This window comes from Battus philenor, unplaced genomic scaffold (assembly GCF_028537555.1).
Source record: "Battus philenor isolate CCGP_79_NKW_IND1 unplaced genomic scaffold, ilBatPhil1.0.hap1 SCAF_17, whole genome shotgun sequence".
Lineage (NCBI taxonomy): Eukaryota > Metazoa > Arthropoda > Insecta > Lepidoptera > Papilionidae > Battus > Battus philenor.
In genome coordinates this window covers 913,835-933,792 of record NW_027181679.1, presented here as the reverse complement: position 1 = coordinate 933,792, position 19,958 = coordinate 913,835, and the positions used below count along the sequence as shown (strand labels likewise).

The following is a 19,958-nucleotide window of genomic DNA, read 5'->3' as shown; positions in this document are numbered from 1 at the left end:
AGCATATCTTTATTTTTTTATGGAAAAAAAATGGTGCTGTTTTTACTATTGTCCTCACAATTTTTACATTTTTTCACACTATCCTTCTTCGTATCCAAAAAATAAACATTTTTTTTAATGTATTGAGACATTCACAAACTCTGTGCTTATCAACGCATTTGACTGTTCATGTTTATTTATACAGGGTGATTGCTTACATGTGTAAAATCTTTAAAGAAGTGAATATATAGCTCACTTGCTGTCAATTAATATATAGTACATCCTATCCAAAATCAACGGTTTTAAAGAGAGTCGAGGGACGAGGGTGGTCTTTCATCATCCTGTATAAATGATATTGTGTGCAGGAAGGTGAGACGGTGATCGGAAGTGAAGAGCTGTCGCCCACTCCGGACATTGTTCTAAGCGGTGCAGGTGTATTACCGCTGCACTGCCGCGTTACGCTCCAGGAGGGCGTGGCCACAGTACTACCCGCCCCTGGAGCGCAGTGCTGGCTCAACACAGTCCTGCTAGATGGACCCGCCAAACTCAGTCAGGGTGAGTGATACAGGTGCCAATTCTATAAAGGGGTGTGTATAGGTCATTTGCTGTCAATTAATGTATGGTCATTTATAATGAGTATAATGAGATGGCGGAGCTTCTAATGATGAGAGCTCGAAGAATTGCTTGTCTGAAGTGGCAGTGGGCAGGGCATATCGCTCATGAAACTGACGGTTGTAGGGACCGAAAAATTCTCTACCGCGACCATGAGCCGATGGACGTGGCTTGGATAGACCACGCCCCCCTCCCTTCGGGCGGACCGACAAAATAGGCAACGAACACTAGTAGGACGTTGCGATTTTTTGGAGTAGATATATGCCTCGTATTAGGCATCTATTGGCTGGAATGATAATAATGAAGAGAGACCACGTGCAGGCAAGCGCAGCGTTCGATGTCCGACCTAATAGATCAAGACACGACCTTTTTAAAGTCGCTGAAAGGGACTAGATGCAGGCTGCTTCCGACAGGTTGGATATGGAGTTGCATTTTAAATATATGAGTAAAGTCTTTTTGGTCACCGTTGGTCTTTAAATAAACACAAGATACCCTGCCCTCGGGAGAAGAAAAGGGTTATGGGAGGGTTCCTTCCCACTAAAATCTCCTCGGAACTCGCAGCTGCACTTCAGTACTATGCCAAGACATCTTGAGAGGAAGCTGTGCCTCACTCCTTATCCTCGCGGTATCGCAGTAATACTACACGACTTCGTATTGCTGCATTTGTCGGGTTAGCATTGATTGGACGATGAAGGTCCTCACCCTCGATGCTCGCGAACCCAGTACCTTAGCCTATTCTAGTGAACCCTGGATAAAGCGTCGAAGCGACGAGGCTCCAGTGCCTACGAGCTGGATCTCCCTCGATCCCACTCAAAGGCCTCTTTCTGAGTCAAGATGCTCTTGCAGAAGATGGTCGCCTTGCCCGTGCGCTTCTCATCTTTTCTCCACCAGTGCTGCTACTACTATTGGCACAGAAAGATCTTGCCCGATTTCTTTAAGGAAGATTCTCCGCATATGACAGAGGCCTATGTCCAGAGGATATAGTCCGTGGTGTGACTACAATGTTGTTAATGAGATCTGTTGTAGGTTGCATATTGCTTCTGGGCCGTACCAATATGTTCCGGTACAACGATCCGGCGGAGGCGGCCAAGTTGCGTCAGGAAGGCAGTGCCTCCGTGATGAACCTGTCCCGGCTGTCGCTGCTCTCCTGGTCCACCACCGACCTGGCTGCCAGCACTGAGAACCTCAACACCACGCTCTCGTGAGTAATCAAAGAGTAATCCTGTTCTTAGACCTGCAAAGCTCCGTAACTCTCCGCACCCAGTTCATATATAGGATGATCTGTTATAGGTTAAAAGTTTCAAAGTGGGGATTATTAAACTTTATTGCTGTCAATTTATAGTAAATCCTATATTATAAAGTATACCTTAAAAAATCTCACAGATAATAAACAATAAATGATTTTATTGTTCATTATCTTTGCCTTTAATCTTTGTACTTCTAGAAGTTATTGGCCTATAATCTTTTAATTATAAAAATTACATGTAAAATATCTCGGAGAAAAAGCACTTTTTTTTGCAAAAGAGCTATCATAAAGTAGGCATGGTCTATACCCAGGCAGCAAATTTTGAAGGACGTTAATCCTAGTTTAGACTGGTTCATGTTTAAGGATAAAGTGGTTTTAAAATGATTAAAATATATTCAATTCTGAACGCTAGCGGAGAAATGCTTTGTAATTGGCAAATTCATATTTAGGCATAAACCCGGTTCTGCCTTTAGATACTGACACAAGACTAAAAGTCAACTGAGTTTCTGTCATTCCAGGGATTTGGAGAGTGAGATAAAATGCGAGCGCATCGAGGCCCAGCGCGCAGAGTTGGAGCGAGAGAGACAGCAGTTCCTGCTGCAGCAGCAAGAACGACAGCGCCGCTGGCACGAGGAGAGGGAACAGCTGCTCATGGCACAGAAAAAGTTGGACGAGGTTCGGTAGAGCATGTTACCTTTATTAATAAAAATGCTTAATAAACTAATAATATACAGGGATGATTGTTTATGGGCATATGAGAGAATGTGTAGCAAATTTTTAAGCAAAAAATTTAAAGCCTTTACAACTATTTTACAATCGCCATGTATAAAGTGATCATTCTGAAGTATTTTAATTTTTGAAACAATTTAATTTTTAACAATGCATTTCATTGGACGTATACAAAAGGCGATTTTCAATGATCTGTTTTTAACCGGTTGCCATCTCCTGGGATTCGAACTGGAGACCCATTATTATTATTTTTAACTACTATAAAAGATAAAATTTAGCTGAAGTATTTCTTTTTTGGACCGGACTCTCTCTGCTGCCTAAATGGTATGGAGTGCACCTGGTCTAAGACCTTCCAAAGTAACGAACTTCGAGAGTTCCTGGGTAATCCTCTGTATGAGTCGCTACAAACGCCCATTTCTGGGCATAGGCCTCCTCCAAATATATGTAGGAGAATGTACCAAAATCGCCATCTTGGCAGGCAGGTTGGCGATCATAGTGTAGTATTATGGTACGCAGAGAACGCTGCTGCCCATCCTCTGGAAACATGTTTGTGAACAGTGGCATTCCTATATAATTAATGCACAAAGTGAAACCTACGATCGCTAGTCTGAGTCGCCCACCGCTGGGCTATCACTTCTCAAATTATTGTTAAAGAATCATATCTAAAAGTGTAAAGAATACTTACTTTTCTTTGACTTCCTTAACTTCAAAACTTTATCGAACATAAAATGGATTTCATCATTATACCTCAGGGCAAAGGCCTTCCCCTTAATATTTCTATGGGGGGATATACCATAATCGCCACGCTTGGTAAGCGCGTGGCGATCAATGTAATATTATGGTACGTAGTAGACACTACTGATCATCCTCTGGAAACTTGTGAGCAGTGACAATACTATATAATTCACGATTACATTGCATCCTGGGAAACAAACATGCGATCTTCGATCACAAGTCAGAGTTCTATATCGCTGGACTATCATTGCTATCTATTTATTTGACTACCCTAGGATAATAATGTGGTATGTCTTCTAGGGCTGGTAGGTAATAACACCACGGAGTCCGAAGTAGAAGTGTGTATATTCATCAAGCTCAATCCATATTTATACCGAAAAACAAATTTAAACCAATAAAAATCGCCAGCCGAAAAGTATTGTAAAGCGCCCTCTTTCGCCTGATGTATATAAATAATTATATGTCTGTGGGATTCCCCGTTTCGATGCGCCGCTGACGGAAGGAATGAAGATAAAAGTTTTATGTTTATGTAGGAGCGTTCGGCGATGGAAAGGGAGTATGCAGCAGCTTGCAGGCGGTTATCCGGAGACTGGAGAGCGTTGGAACGTGGCTGGGCCCTACGCCGACGGGCACTGCGCTGCAGACAGCGGGAGCTGGCCGCCAGGGTGCAGCGGCATGGTACTGCGGAGTGCAATGCGCGTGCGCACGTCAGTATACATTCATCTTTGAACATTAACAGCTGTCAAAGTTATTGACCGAAACAAATTAAACGCTTCATCTTATGCTGCAAGGCATATGCCTCCCTCAAAGATCGCCACCATTGCCGGTCGTGCGCTTCTTGCATCCAGCGACCTTAGTCGTCGGTCCATCTAGTAGTAGGGGTCTACCGACTCCTCGAGTCGCTTCAGACGAGCAGTTCTTGGAAGTACGCCTGTGGCCTTTGCTTTTCTGCGAATCTTATTACCGATTCGATCTCGCAGCGAAACTCAAAGTATATGTTAGTGTACACATATTTGTATAAGAAATTTCCAAAAAAGAGATGCTATAAATTATGGACCTACCTTTCACAAGTATTCCCCCCCCCCCTCATCCCATAAAAGGGGGACTAAAAAGCGTATTAGGTCATTATCTCAATATTTTAGAAATTTCTGCGTATATACCAACACTCAAAAAACAGCACTGAACATAATATCAGTGTGACTTATCTATGGGCTTTCTATATTTTAGTGACAACCCTATTGAACGGTGACGATATACTGTACTGAAGTGTACACAATTTAAAAGTTTCTTACACACACATGTGTCCGCGCACACACACATTTGTCCGCGCACACACACACTGATACATATACGTATATACATAAATATACATACATACACTCACACTCATATGTAACGATTTTTTTTAACTGGCAGTTTAATTTGACCATTATAGATTACACATGTTATAAGCCAAATTATGAAGTAAATGCAATCAATTTTTAAGTTTTTAATACAATTTCAATGCTTGATCTTGTTAAACAGATTATTTTAAAATGCTCTATTTGAATTTACATATTTTGCTTGCAATGCTTGCTTTACTATATAAATAAAAATGTATATATTTTTTACTTATTTATGAAAAAAACATTACATTAAGTTATAATATTCATATTTAAACACGCCAATAAAATTACGTAACTATAATTAAAAGGGTCGTTGTTCTAGAAATACAATCACTACTATTGATTCTCGATCGAATATACCGAATTTTTTTTGAAGTTTAGAATTTTAGTTTAGTTAAATATGTATTGAAAATCATTAAAATAGTTTTTCCCACGACATTCATTAAAGGAATTTTTCATCATTGTATTGTATTGTATTTGCATTATTTTTATTAATTCCAGTTAAGGTAATCGACAAGTCGATTTAGTTTGGTAAGAAACTTGGGTATTTTTAAATTTCACCAATAAATAATGTGAGTTTGTGTATATATACGCAAATTAATTAAATTTAAGAAAAATACCAATTCTTAATTTATAAGTATCGAAAGTCGACACGGTTCTAGAACTAATAGTAGGGGTAATACGTCGATAACATTCACTTTTGTTACAACAGATATTGTTTATATTTTTCTCACCGATTGCGACAATTCGCTTCGCTCCGGTGGGCTACGGACGTGTGGCGCGTCCACATTTTATAATTTTATGGTCCATTTGTCGATTTAAATACGGTTTTTATATAACTTCATGTTATACTTAACATAACTTTAATTGTTTTAATATCGTTCGGTGATTATGTCGGTTATTTTATTGTAAGTATTTATGTTTATATAGTTTGTGACATTAATATAAAATATATAGTTGTTTAAGATTTCCTATGTACTTTCTCATCACGATATCTCTGGGACCATAAGGTCCACAGACTTGATATTTGATAAAAATATTCCTTATGCCAAGTAGAGGTGAGCTAAGAACCGATTTTACGAAATTTCCCCCGCAAGGGTCGGGGGGGGGGATTTAATTTTTTTTAAACTAGTCTACAAGTCTTGTTTTGTAATGAATATAGTTTATTTATGTACACACACACATAATCACATACCATTCCGTATTTAAACCATTTTTTATATTTTTTATTTATTACAGCGTATACTTTTCTTTCTATTAAATTACGGTACATATATTACATAATGTTATATTACAGTATTGTTGAATTTTTGCGTAGTGTTTTGGGCTAGTCTAACAGGAGATAAAAGATCAAATTATTTAAACCTAAGTTTGTATCTTTCATCTCCTGTGCAGTGTGTTGTGTTTCAAGTTAAATATCGCAGTAATTTATTTTATTTTTGCTATTTTACCTTGGCGCTCTTGAAGGAAATTATTTTTAGATAGCTCGGTAATTAGTAAAATTTTTTGGTCAGAAATCGAATATTTGGGTACATATTTACGTAAAGTATAACGCTGGTTTGTTATGGAAAACACTTTTATATCGAGAAATCCGAGACGAGTAACTGTGTGTGCGAATGAGACGACATATTAAACTAGATCTGTTTGTCGTCATAGACTAAAATAATTTATTAGCATAACAAGTTTACTTTTTTATTGACTATAGGCAAAGCATTTGACCTGTGTCTCGCCTGGTGTTAAGACCTCGTTGGACTACAATGCCACATGCTCGCCTGGAAACCTATTCTCTCTTGACTTGAAGACTCCCTAGTTATAGTTAGTGATGTTAGGTAAAAGTTGTTGCAGAAATCAATGAGTCAATATTGTGATATCAAAATTTACTTGTCGTTCAAACTGTAATCTAAGAGCATTGAATATTTAATGGAATCAGGCGTTACCTTGCGGAAGTCCATCCTAAGTAAGAAAAGGACCAATATTTAGCCACTTCCGCACATGCAGTGGTAGTCCGCTAATTAAAAACACGTGTTGAGTGATTTGACGGTGGCAGTTGTGTAATTTGCATTGTTTGCTGCATACGCATTTATCAGCGGGCTGGCGGGCTGTGCGCTTTGTTGCACGACTACTACTGCATGTGCGGAAGTGGCTAAATATTGGTCCTTTTCTTACTAGAGAGCGTTGATGAGAGAATTAAGACAGATGATATGTAAGTGATAGAAAGATAGGTACAGTGAAGAACGAATAGGAGAGTGAGAAATAAAAAAAAATTGTTGAAAAAAATATTTTCTCGAATATGTAACATCTCTGCCCCATATATGACAGATGGAACGAGAGTTCCCCAAAACGGGGGCCTTATAATAAAAGGGTTATTTTTAACTGGGAACAACTACTCAGGTAGACTGTTCCATACCCTCGCTGTTGACACTATAAAAGTAGATGCGTTGAAGGGATTTCAACCGGGTGTAGATGCCGTGAATTCGAGCGTGTTGTCAGATGGAAGAAAGGAGATGATAGAATTAATTGATGGAACTCCAACGCACATTCTCCTGTTAAAGAGAGATGGAGAGGCTCTGCTCGGAATATCTAACCGAGATCTTATCAGGAATGTGGAGATACGAGGCCATATCGCGAAAATAATATAGCCTTGAGGTTCACAAGGTTGACAGGCAATATTGAAGGTCATCAGAAGACCGGGGGAAGGTGGGGGGAGGTTGCTATGTCCAGCAACTAAGTAAACATACATCCTAATATCCGATTTCTGATCATAAATACACCAATTTTTTATTTAAATATGAAATGAGTATATAGAATTTAGAGCTCCGTTGTAAAAATTGCGTTGCTTTTTCCCTTATGTTGCGTAGATAGAAAAAGAGGAAGCTCAGATATCGAAGCTTCGAGAACGGATCGATGGCAAGAGACGGGAGTTGAAGACGTTTGTCGGGAACACCGTTAAGGATCTTGTTACTCGGGGATGCGTATTGGAGGTTTGTTAAAATTTATCATTTGTTAAGCTTTTTATTATTATTTAGTTAAATAATTTTGTGTGTTTTATCAAATTTAATTGTACACCTATCCCCCGATTTACACGGTACTCGTTGTGCACGTTTTGGCTTTTACACGGTTTTCCAAAAAAGTTATTTTTTTTTTGTTTTAATAACCGATTTTATTACCATCTCTCATAATGTAAATATTTCTGCTTCAAACATCGAATCGGCACAAATAACTTCGGAGTGATGAAAGTGAATTCGAAACTTCGATTCCGAAAAAAAGAATGAGAGTAATTTACTTTTTGTTCTTCTTTTTAATGTATATTGTAATTAAATTTAAAAAAAAAACAGTTTTTCCGTAATATATTAAATATTTTAACTTGTCAATGCATTCAATTTTTATTTATGTGTGCACCTAAAATTATTGAAAAAAAACACAACTGTTAAATAGCAAAATTATGCGTTTTTTGCGAGTATTTCAATTTTCACGGTTTTGACTTGAAAATTTTTGATTTTCGATTTACACGTTTTTCTCTGGAACGTATCTACCGTGTAAATCGGGGGATAGGTGTATTTGCTTTCTTTGATTTCGCCGCTTGGTAGTTTTTTAATTTGCTAGTATTCTTTTTTCAAAATACTGTAAGTGTTTACACCGTTTGATAATACGTCGTATACAGGGTGATTGATTATAAGTGTTGAAGGGAGTAAATGTAGAGTTGTCTTACTGTCAATGTATGGTATACCCTATCCACCCATCCGCAGTTAGGGATCTGAAGGTCGAAGGGTATTATATCGAGCCTTTCTCCAACCCCCTTTACATGACCTTGGCGACGGATTCGAAGTGATCCGCCGCAAGTAAGGAGTTGAGGCACTAGGCGACCGCCGTTGAAACTACTGTAGTATGCGAAAACGATCCCGTAGTTTCAATAGGCGTTTAAAAAGACTGGGGTTTTATCCAGTAGGAGTCCGACATAACCTTTTAATTGTCTCCGTAGTGGAGGGGTATCCCATAAGGAAATAAAATGGTATACCCTATCCAAAAATTTACGATTTCAATAGCGCAAGAAAAAGCGTTTTCAAAATTCGAATGACATATTAAATTAATTATTTTATATTGTCTCTCTTTGCAGGGTGATTAGATATAGGTGTACAAGTTACACCTATAATCAATCATCCTGTATAATAGCCATTATTATAGATATATACGTAATTAGTTACTTCGAGTCTAAGTCGTAGTCTTGTCTAATGAATACATAGGTGTATATAATTGGTAATTTCCAGAGCACGACCCCGAGTCCCGACAGCCCCGCCTCGGAGACGTCCACGGAGAGCCTGATGCACCTGCTGCAGCAGTGCGAGCCTAACACCGCCACCACCATCAAGGACACCGTCGACAGACATGTGAGTGCCTTGTGACGTCGTTAATGAAGATTTTCTTTATCGTTGAAGAATTATTACAACAGTCCGTTTGCGACAATACTGGATTAAATCATAATTGGTCATCGCCCTCGCTGGCCCCCATTTTTTCTTTTAATAATTGTATCGTAAACTAGCTGATCCCGCAAACGATGTTTTGCAAAAAAAAATAAAGTTTTTAATTAACAAATAAAAAATAAGGGTTAATCGTAGAGGGGTGAAAATTTAGAGTTGTATGTATTTTGGTATGCTGTATCATAATAAAATAAAAACCAAAAAAATTGTTTAAAAAATAAATTAGGGGTGGACCACCCTTATCACTTAGGAGTATGGAAAATAGATAGTAGCCGATTCTCATACCTACTGAATACGCATATAAAATTTGGTAAAAATCGGTCAAGCCGTTTCAGAGGAGTTCAAGTTCGAACACCGTGACACGAGAATTTTATATATTAGATTAATCATAGATTCAACCTTACGCTAATTGGTTACAAACTTGAGGCAAAGTGAAAGAGTGGTGGTCTGTTCTCGATGCATATTTTTTAATATATATACATATGTTCTTCTTTTTTTCGATGAGTTTTAAAAATACGATTACATATCATAGGGCTTGATGGTGGTGCCCCGTATGTCGGACTCGATCTAGACGTTAATGTCGACTAAAAACAATCTTCCCTCTTCGGTGTACCTGGTCCCTACGGCATGGCCGCTAGGTGTGTGTGTGTGTGTGTTTGTTTAGCGCACTAGACATCACGGGCTTATTGGAAGACCGGCACACACATATACAAAACATAACAAACACACACATACACCAATATGTGTGTATGTGTGTGTGCGTGCGTGCGTGCGTGCGTGCGTGAGTGTGCGAGTGTGTGCATAAGAAAATCAAGTTCACAGTGACCGGTTGAAGTCATATTTGGCAGGTAGGTTGGCGGTAACATACAATAGAATATATGTCCTTTTGTTGTAAAATTGTGTACATCCTATTAAATACCTCAGGCGAAGGAAATCCAACAGGACTATTATTTTTTTTATTAATATAAAATTACATGATTTAATAAACATGTTATAGCCTGGAGGTGATCACTTATTTATTTACTTTATTGGAGATAGACAGTAACAAAAGGCAGTAAGAAAGTACAAACTTAGAAGCTTAGAAATATAAAATTAGTTACAGTTGTTACCTTATAACTATCTCACTGAGAACATATAATGATTTATAGTCAAACAATGAAAAAACAAATAAAAATAAAAACATTACTAAACAGGGAGACTATGGTTTATATATTTATATTATGGTTTAAATTGCATTGTATGCACTCAATAATTTCGTACGAAATATTTTTTTTAAAAGATACGAGAGAGCACGAGAATGTATCAATATCACTAACATATGAATTGTGGAGGTCACACATTCTGTATAAGGGTGCACGTTTACCGATATTTGTTCTAACCGTTGATAAAAAAAGAGAGATCCAGAACGCGTTCTTGCTGCAGGAATTCGAAATTTTACCTCGGACAACAGTTCCGAACAGTTAACATTGCCACCACAAATATTTTTAAGTGTAGTGGCGTCCATTAGAGAACGTCGATCCTTCAATGATAACATTACGTATCTGTTTAAAAATATTTTATAAGAATCCCGGGGGCAATGCATTTCCACTTGCTTCTGAAGTCATTCACAGTGTAACCCTGGATTTCATGTGATGTTACGCTAGCCGATTTAGGCTTTGTGCAGCTAGAAGGCTAGAAATAATTTTTTTATTCAAGTTATATAGATGACGTTCACATGATCAGGGGCTATACTTGTATAGGAGTTTAGTGTGGTGAATGAAGTGTTGTGTATGTTTGCGAAGCGAGAACTACACGGTGGTCGGGAGCGATACGGGCCGACCATGACCACCCTCGCCTAAATGAGGGCAATGAATAAGAAAAGGACCAATATTTAGCCACTTCTATTAAGCACTCTGTGTTTGGCACTAATCGGTGTAACATGACTCCTAAAGATACCCCATGGAGGGGTGAAACACGTGTTGAGTGGTTTAACGGTGGCAATTGTGTAATTCGCATTGTTTGCCGCATACGCATTTATCAGCGGGCTGGCAGGCGGTGCACTTTTTTGCACGACTACTACTGCATGTGGGTGGCTAAATATTGGTCCTTTTCTTACTTAGGATGGACTTCCGTAAGGTAACGCCTGATTCTATTAAATATTGAGGACAATGAACTCTTAGCAGAGAGATAGACAAACAGACATACAATTTTTATAATTTTAGCTATAGAAGATTTCTTAACATTATCCGGGATCTTATTATAAAAGTGAATACATTGACCATTTGTAAAGATATGTATAAATCTCATTTATTTATTTATTGTAGAAAAAAGAACTTGAGGATCTGGAACAAGAGCTTCAGAACCGCGTGGCGACGGTCGCTTCACATCGCGTGAAAGTGGAGCGACTGCAGGCGTCGCTGGCGACGATGGGGGCGCAGCGCCGGGGGCTCCAACGGGCGCTTCGGGGAGCCCGACCCGCCTCAGCAGACGCTGGTTAGTGGCTACTTAAAATTTAGTTATTATTACGTACCATTGATGTCAAAGTAAAAATTTCATTGGAATGAGAGGATACCAGATGTTCTAGTATTATGATTTCAGACGTATGATGTTCACTGTTGGGCACAGGCTTTCGCTATAGCAAGATCATGCTCTAGGCGTTGGGCATGCTCGCTGCTCCTCAACTTGCCAATCCTAATTTCTCTTACATTCCAATTTGTAGTTACATTTCATATGGTTATTTATTACTGAAATATACTAAACGTAATGTCCATGGTCTCTATTATAGAACCTTAAGGCTCCAGCGGACATCCTTTCTATCTGCCCGCTAGTTTACTGAAACTCCAGTATCGTACCTTAGGGATGAGCGAGACGGGGGAATACTTGCCTCTCCGTTCCGTAAACTCTTAGGATCTGTATAACGGTTTCTCTAATGGTTGTGTGGAAGGGAAGAGTCATCACGCATCATAATCTAGATTATATGTATTATTTGTAGAGAACGATAGTGATACTCCACCAGCGACACCATCCGGCGTCAAGCGCAGCAAATCCGAGCTGGTGCTTCGCCACACGTGCACCAACTCCCCGGAGACGCCCGACACGCTCGACTCCGTTGACCCCATCTCCGCAGCCGAGCGTGAACTCTTCAGGAGTAAGAAGCTCAGGTATTCCAATATCCTACTCCATCATCAATCAGCTATACGGTACACTGTATGACATAGGCCTTCTTCATAGATTTCTAGATGAAGCATCCCGCTTCTTCTCACAATTTTTATAAGGTCATCTACCCTGATGAGTGGACATTCTGCTCTACGCTCGAAAGTCTGTGGTCTCCTCTTCAGAAGTTGAGGTCCCAGCGACCCTCTGTTCTGCGTTCTGTATGACCTGCTCAATTCCATTTCAACATGCCAATCTCCAATAATTATTGCCAAGTCAAGGCTACACCAGGTCGCTTCAAGGAGTGCCCACCTAAGAGTTAGCCGCCCAATTCCATAGTATTATCTTTTTTCTGATTTCTGTGCCTCATACCGCATTTGGGGCAGGGACTTGAATAATTTTTTCCAATATTTTATTTTTATTTCATCTTTTTCAAATTATTATATACTTTCCTTCTGTTCTTCAATCTCTTTTTTCTCTTCTTTGTCATATCTTCTTCCACACATCGCCTTCCTTCTACCTTTCTCATTCCTAGATGACAGAATATTTCAGCATCACTGTTTGTTTGACAAACGTACTAATCCAAGGTAAAGAGTTCTTGACCTGAGGTAAATAAAATTTGAGTGGATCGTCTTCCGCGTCCTCGTCAAGCCTTTGTGTAGTTTCAGATTCACTAAACAGGAGTAAATATTCATTTCACCAGCCTCAGCTTAAGCCTGGATCCTCTGCCGTCACCGAACTCTGCGCTGCCGACGGACGAGACCTTCCACACGGCCACTAGCTCGCCCAAGCAGTTCCCCGGGGAGTCAACGTGCACTTCTCCGACTGCCACGGAGCCTAATGACGACCCTCCTCGCCCGCGGTTCAGACTTGGCCCTGCACCCCCTGATGACAGTGATGATATGTCCAGCACCGAGGATTACTGCAAGGTGATATCACCATCATTATGAAATTACCAAGATGTCACTTAAAAATGCGTACTTCTAATCTTTTTGGACTCATCAACATTGAAACTGTAAGTTCACAGCTGGACAATGGCCTCATTCAGAAATCCAGTGTCTTCCGACTATCTCTACATGCAATGGACAATAACTTAATGTCGTTCATAACCTCAAGGTCCTGGCGGGAATCCGTTTGCTGGTGATGAATCATTTTAAATTTAGAATTTACCTTTGTTGCTTCTGATCCATACACGGGTTGATAAAAAATAAATTTACTTTTCATTGCAGCCGCGAATAGTTGAAGGCCAGTCCTCCAGCTCAGTGGAGCGGTCGCCGGAGGAAAGACACCAGAGGATCAAGTATCGGAAGAGGGTCGCAGGTGCTTACTCAAAATAAATTAAATATGATAACATCATCACTTATACAGGGTGATTGGTTGTGTAAAAGCTTTAAACGTACAACACAACAGAGCGAAATTTCAAAGCTTTTTTACACCTATTTCCAATCACCTATGCAGTGATATATTCATTGAGCCAGTAGACGTTTACTGCAAGGTGATGACCGGTCCTACACTGCCCGCATCCAGCGACATTCTCTAACCTTCACTATGTCATCATTCCACCTTCTAAGGGGCTTACCCACGCCTCGTCTACCGGCTCGTGGTCGTCACCAGAGAACCTTTCGGTCCCTATGGCCATCAGTTGCATGAGCGATGTTCCTCACTCCCTGCCAATTCAGACGAGCAATTCTACGAGCTACGTCGGTGACATTGGTTCTTCTGGCAACCAAGAGGGTGGGGGTATCAGGTTAAATCAGTTTATTTCACTGGCAATGGCTAATGGAAGGGAATAACGCCTGCATATCTGGATATTTGTTAAATTATAATATGTGAACTAATTTGAACCTTATGCTCCAGGAGATAAGGGTACGCGCCGGCAGGTGACAGAGGCGGAGGCTCTGCGAGCAATGCAGCGATTGTGCTCCCGCATCGCGTCGCAGAAACTCCTCGTCATCTCTTCTCTGGAGAATGACTGCTCCAAAGAGGAACTGAATCGTCAGATTGCGGTAAGCAAAGCACTATGACTCCATTCGAACTATGGTTTGATCCTGTCAGGAATCATTCTTATTTCCGAGGTTAGTCCTGTCGGGAATCATCCTTATGCCTGTCCAAGCCGAGGTCCCCTCTCGAGCTCCTTGTCCCTGTCACTCCATAGGGTCTAAAATGACTTGAGATCGTAGCCGGCCTGCTCAGAGAAATTATTGTAGAAATGTAATTTATCTTCACTTTTTAAATTTTTAACTGGTAACAAATGTTTTAGATAACGGGTTCAATATTGTAAATATGTACATAAATAATGACTATCACGTCAGCCGATAGGCGTCTACTGTGTCACTGGATGGTCACATGGGCACCGCAGGAGCGGTCATCTTGGATATCTTTAGGAGAGCCTATGCCAAGCAGTGGGTGTCCATCGGCTGAAAAGAAAGAAGAAGAAGAAACTAATTTAAAAAGTGCTTAATGCTAAAAATTCGTGTAGGTACTCCAAGAATTACAAAAGAAGTACGTGCGACTGGAGATGGCGCTGCAGTATTCGTTCTTCGACAACCAAGCGAGCCGGCGGCCCATCATGGTCACCCCCATTCAGGAGACGCCGTCGCTGACGCTGTCCGAGAGCGACATGCAGGTCGCCACCGATCCTGCAGCCGAGCCGGAGCAAACCTTCGATGACCCTCTACTCCACAGGTGGGCGTGTAGACCGACAAAAAAAAAATTTTAATCAATTTTTTTTTCTAAAATGTAAATAGTAAGTTACTCCTCTTTCATCATCTACCTGCCAGTATAAGTACCGTCAAAATCGGTCCAGACATCTCAAAGATTAACTGGAACAAACCGACAGACAGATAAAAAACTATATGTAATACAGTATAAAATAATATATGTAATAAAAGATAAATATATTTTAATTAAGGTTAAAAGAAACAGAGGCGGAGGCGTCAGATAACGTGTCGACGTCGAACGATGAGCTGCCGTGTGAACACACGTGGCTGGACCCGCTGCGCGCCCGCGGCGTGCACGCGCCCGACACGCAGCCCGACCGCGACGACACGCGCCTTGCTGTTTCCGTGCCTATACACGTGAGTTTTATACATATATTAGGACCTTAAATAAGTTCTCGCTGTTTTTTGAAAGATGGCGTTGCGGCACTCTGTGCCTGGAATTTCGTACGGTAACAAATCACCAAAGTAGTGCTATATGTAACCTCAAATTATAGTAGAATAGAGTTTACCACAGTGTCAACTACATATTTATTTGCCTTTTGTGAAAATGTGTACTTTTGTGCCAAATAAAGTGTTTTTGCGGGGAATTTTATTGCACTGCTTTATTCAGAAAAAAACTGCAGAGAGTACCAGAGAGATGGGAGAAAGTGGTCTCTAATGATGGACAATACTTTGAGTAATGTCATTGTAAGCATTGTAATTTAAATGAATTTTTTTTTTGAAAAAAAAAAACAGCGAGAACTTATTCAAGGTCCTAATATGAAGTTCATATTCAATTATTATTTATTTCAAGTGATAAAATAAATGTTTTGTTATATGTTATTACACTGTAAATTTTCATATAAATAGCATACTTGACAATGAAGTGTTTATCTCAAAGCTATTTCAGCAGTAACCTGTGCGTGTAATTACTACACCAGCTAAAATAAATTTAAAGGAAACATAGACAAGAAAGAATAATTTCGAAAAAATTGTGGCATTACACGTGCGTTTCGTTTCAATTCAAATCAACATAAAAAAGTTAATCGTAGAAAATACTTCTAGAACATCATGGAAGGTTAACAGCTACTTTTTAAAATTTAAATCGATCACAGGTAAGAGTCGGTGATGGTACAATTATCAGATTCTTATCTCTTTAAGACATAAAAGTTATATGTACATTGTTTTTGTTATTTTATATGTTAACTAACTAAAAAATAGTTTATTTACCATTTTTAGTTTTAAATTTAATTATGCGATCCGGACACGAACTTTACAATCTACATAAAAGCACCCAACACAAACGCCGTTATTGTTGTCTATTTTCATTTCTATTCAAAATATGAAATTCGTTGGAATGACAGTGTCGCCATCTGTCGAAAATTAATCATACCAACTTAGAAAACTTCGTGAGGTCATGCAAAATAACTTTTATTAATTATCACATGAGTCTACGATACTATAAAGGACATACAGATAAATATATATATATATATATGTTATTTTTATTTAAAAAAAAATTGTTCCCTTGAATTTCTTTCGCTTCTTCTTTTCAGGTTTAAGATATTTATTATAAGAACATGTGATAGAATCAATTTGACTTCGCAGATTTAATCCATAGTATGTTAACACATATGGTGCCGCCCACTCGGATCCGTGTATCTCGCCAAAAAAAATGGTTTCTGTGGATAAAAAAATTCTCATTTCTATTGCGCTCAATATCACATCTTTTTTCAATTTCTTATTTTTTGTGTCAATAAAGAAAGAGATCAATAATTAATTTTTAATATTCCTTATATTAAAAACTTTACTTGTTTGTTTACTAATCAATATTTTTTCAGGACCACACCACAGTACCGGGCCTCATGCATCCTATTGACTTTGGTATGTAATACTAAACCTTCATAGTAAATAAATTGTTGTATAAAAAAGGCACCTAATACCGAGAAAACATGTATTCAATTGGTCACCGTGAACACGGCTTTATAATATAAACGAAACTAACTGCCTGTGTATATTTACATTAAACTAAGGCTAATTAAACGTAGATAAAACGTCTGGAGAGAAGGCAATATACGAAACTTGAGGTCACTGTGAACTTGACTTTCTAATATTGGAGAGAGCAGCGGGCATTTTCAATTGAACGACAGCTTTGCGTGCGTAACGCGAAAGGACCGAGTGAAAGTTTAAAGAGTGTTATGTGATTGCAGCGGAAGTGGTGAGCATACCAGGGTGGGTGGTGAGAGGCGCTGGTGCTGGTACTCACCACGAGTACGAGGTGCGAGTGTGGCTGGGTCCCCACTGCCACTGGCAGCTTTTGCGCCGTTATCGTCGTTTCCGGGACCTCTATATCGACATGCGCCGCCTATATGGGCATAAGGTGAATCAATTCATCATATTATTTTTTTTATATTGACCCCCTGATACTTTTCTAACAAATTTTCAAAATATCATCTGCCTACATTGATATGTGAAGTCATGCCAATATATAGTTCTTCATTGTCGAAAGCAGAGAGATGTCGAAAAAAAGGTTGTTTTGATTTCATTTAGGTTATATCTGATAAAGTGTATATGTATAGATCTGTGTTAAACTTTATTAAAAGATATGTTGTTGTGGAGTTTCTTTCATCTTCTTCACAAATATAACACCTTGCGAAGCAATGTCAAAAATAAAATAATTAAAAAAAAAACATCAATTGACGATTAATAAGAGTTCTGTTAAAAGGTTCCTATGTTGAATAAACGTATTTAGTCTTTGTATTATTTACAATAATTGTGCATTGCAAGCTATTAATCACAATGTAATGATATGGTGCGTACACAGGTGGCGGCGATCCCATTCCCGGCGCGCACGCTGTGGTCGTCGGAAGGTTTGGCACGCGCTCGTCGCCCACAGCTGGAGTCATTTCTCCGGCGGCTGTTAGCGGCGTGTGCGCAGGATGCGCGCTGCCCGCTGCACGCCGCGCCGCTCACACGCGACTCACTAGTCGCGTTCTCGCCCTTCTTCCGCAAGGTACACCACCCCCCAACTCCACCACAAAGGTGATGAAAGGCTGATGATATGTAAGTGATGGAAAGATATATACTGTGAAGGACAAAAGAATTTGTGAAGAATAGAAGAAGAATGAGAAGTTAAAAATGTTATCCGAAAATGTTACGACCGTGCTCCACACATGGCGGGGAAACGAAAAAAGGCCCCACTACATACACAGCTGATCAAAAAGACTAGCAAAGTGGCCACTTGGTAGTATCAGTGATTTGTATGGTGTAACGCAGCTGGCATTTGAGATGCTCATCCCCCATCTTCCTCCACCAGTCCAAATATTTTCGAGCTATAAAAATGTTTTAAAATGCCGTATCCGTGACTTGATCTTTCTAGGTGATGTCACAAAAATACACAATGACGCCCGTGTATATAAATAAATTATTGTTATAAGGTACATCACCACAACATATTTATCGCTGCTCTAGTGGTATAGTCTATCAGGGCGCTGACGGTAGTGTGGGTGACTTTATAATTTAGTCAAAAATGCTCTGGTGTAATGCTGGTGGTATTCGAGTTGCTCATCACCCCCCAATAGCGAGGGCCACTAAAAAATGAGGGTCGGTGGTACAGTAGTTTGATATTTAATGGAATCAGGCGTTATTTTGCGGAAGTCCATCCTAAGTAAGAAAAGGACCAATATATAGCTACTTCCGCACATGCAGTCGTAGTCGTGCAATAAAATGCACCGCCTGCCAGCCCGCTGATAAATGCGCATGTGGCTAACAATACAAATTACACAACTACCACCGATAAATCACTCAACAAGTGTCACCCCTCCACGGGGCATCTTCAGGAGTAACGTTACACTGATTAGTGCCAAACACATCTGTACTGGCACTAATCGGTTATTCGCATTGTTTGCTGCATACGTATTTATCAGCGGGCGGTGCACTTCTTGCACGACTACGACTGCATGTGCGGAAGTAGCTATATATTGGTCTTTTTCTCACAGTAGTTTTGATGGTTTATTAAACGGGATGGTGGTTGTCCAGGGAGTGTTTGAGAGCGGCAAGTGCGGCACGGGATGATCCAGGCCGGAGCTCGCCACTGCGCGCGCGCTTGCCCGCTCGCTGGTGCGGCTGGTGCGCGTGCTCGCCGCCGCGGCGCTACTGTTGGCGCGCTGCCTCGCTCTGCTGCTGCTGCTGCTCTACCTCTGCGCGCCGGCCCGGCCCGCGCGCCCCGCGCGGCGCCGCTAGCGCACGCACGGCGGGGGGGAAGGGGGAGCTGACTACTCACTACACACCGGAGGGGGAGAACTTACGAAATACAACCATACAACATACCGATAACGTATGCATAGAAGGTTACTACATTTACTAGTTATGGATTCCTAATACATTGGTATTAATAAGTTTATTCATGAATTTGTCACTTATAGCCTTCAGTTTGAAATCACACCCGTATAAACCTTGACTCGCAGTAAATACGACCATACATGAGTCGTACTTCTCACATTAAACGGGACTACAGTCATACAAGAGTCTATATATGTTATCGAACATATGCGGCTTTTAATCTGACCTTTGTTACGGTTTTCCACTACAACCTTATTAACATTGCATGTTTATATTAAAGGTTGTTTATGTTCATGAACTGTAATTTAAAGGCTTCAGTTCGAAGATCACAACAATATAAGAATTCATTTGTGTGGAAATAAGTTCAATAAGGAACAAAATGCCGGTTTTTACGGTTTTACACATCAGCATATACGTAGTGACCTTTAAAATGAAGGTATTTACAGTTTAACACTACAACCTTATTGATCATGTCAGCCGATGGTCCTCCACTACAAGGCGTATGGCCCCCTAAAATACCGTTTCCCTTATCCACCAAGTTTCAACTACCTTTATTATGTCGTCGGTTTATCCAGTGAAGGGAGCTACCAGTGCCGTATCTACGGCTCATGGAAGAACATTGATA

The 19,958-nt window shown here is 39.9% G+C and overlaps 1 protein-coding gene across 1 annotated transcript in view; it reads left to right on the top strand.

The window, feature by feature from the left end:
- Positions 1-19,626, top strand: part of Klp98A (kinesin-like protein 98A) — a 55,329-nt gene extending 35,703 nt beyond the window's left edge. Inside the window, exons 11-27 of the mRNA XM_068762861.1 lie at positions 345-534; positions 1,618-1,792; positions 2,356-2,512; positions 3,835-4,008; positions 7,545-7,667; positions 8,952-9,071; positions 11,465-11,633; positions 12,133-12,301; positions 12,997-13,222; positions 13,523-13,613; positions 14,151-14,299; positions 14,773-14,978; positions 15,205-15,370; positions 16,834-16,876; positions 17,203-17,372; positions 17,817-18,005; positions 19,031-19,626. Of these exons, the coding sequence (XP_068618962.1) occupies positions 345-534; positions 1,618-1,792; positions 2,356-2,512; positions 3,835-4,008; positions 7,545-7,667; positions 8,952-9,071; positions 11,465-11,633; positions 12,133-12,301; positions 12,997-13,222; positions 13,523-13,613; positions 14,151-14,299; positions 14,773-14,978; positions 15,205-15,370; positions 16,834-16,876; positions 17,203-17,372; positions 17,817-18,005; positions 19,031-19,066 (2,553 nt within the window). The 3' untranslated portion in view covers positions 19,067-19,626. The remainder of the gene's footprint in view (positions 1-344; positions 535-1,617; positions 1,793-2,355; positions 2,513-3,834; positions 4,009-7,544; positions 7,668-8,951; positions 9,072-11,464; positions 11,634-12,132; positions 12,302-12,996; positions 13,223-13,522; positions 13,614-14,150; positions 14,300-14,772; positions 14,979-15,204; positions 15,371-16,833; positions 16,877-17,202; positions 17,373-17,816; positions 18,006-19,030) is intronic.
- The last annotated feature ends 332 nt before the right edge of the window (positions 19,627-19,958 follow it).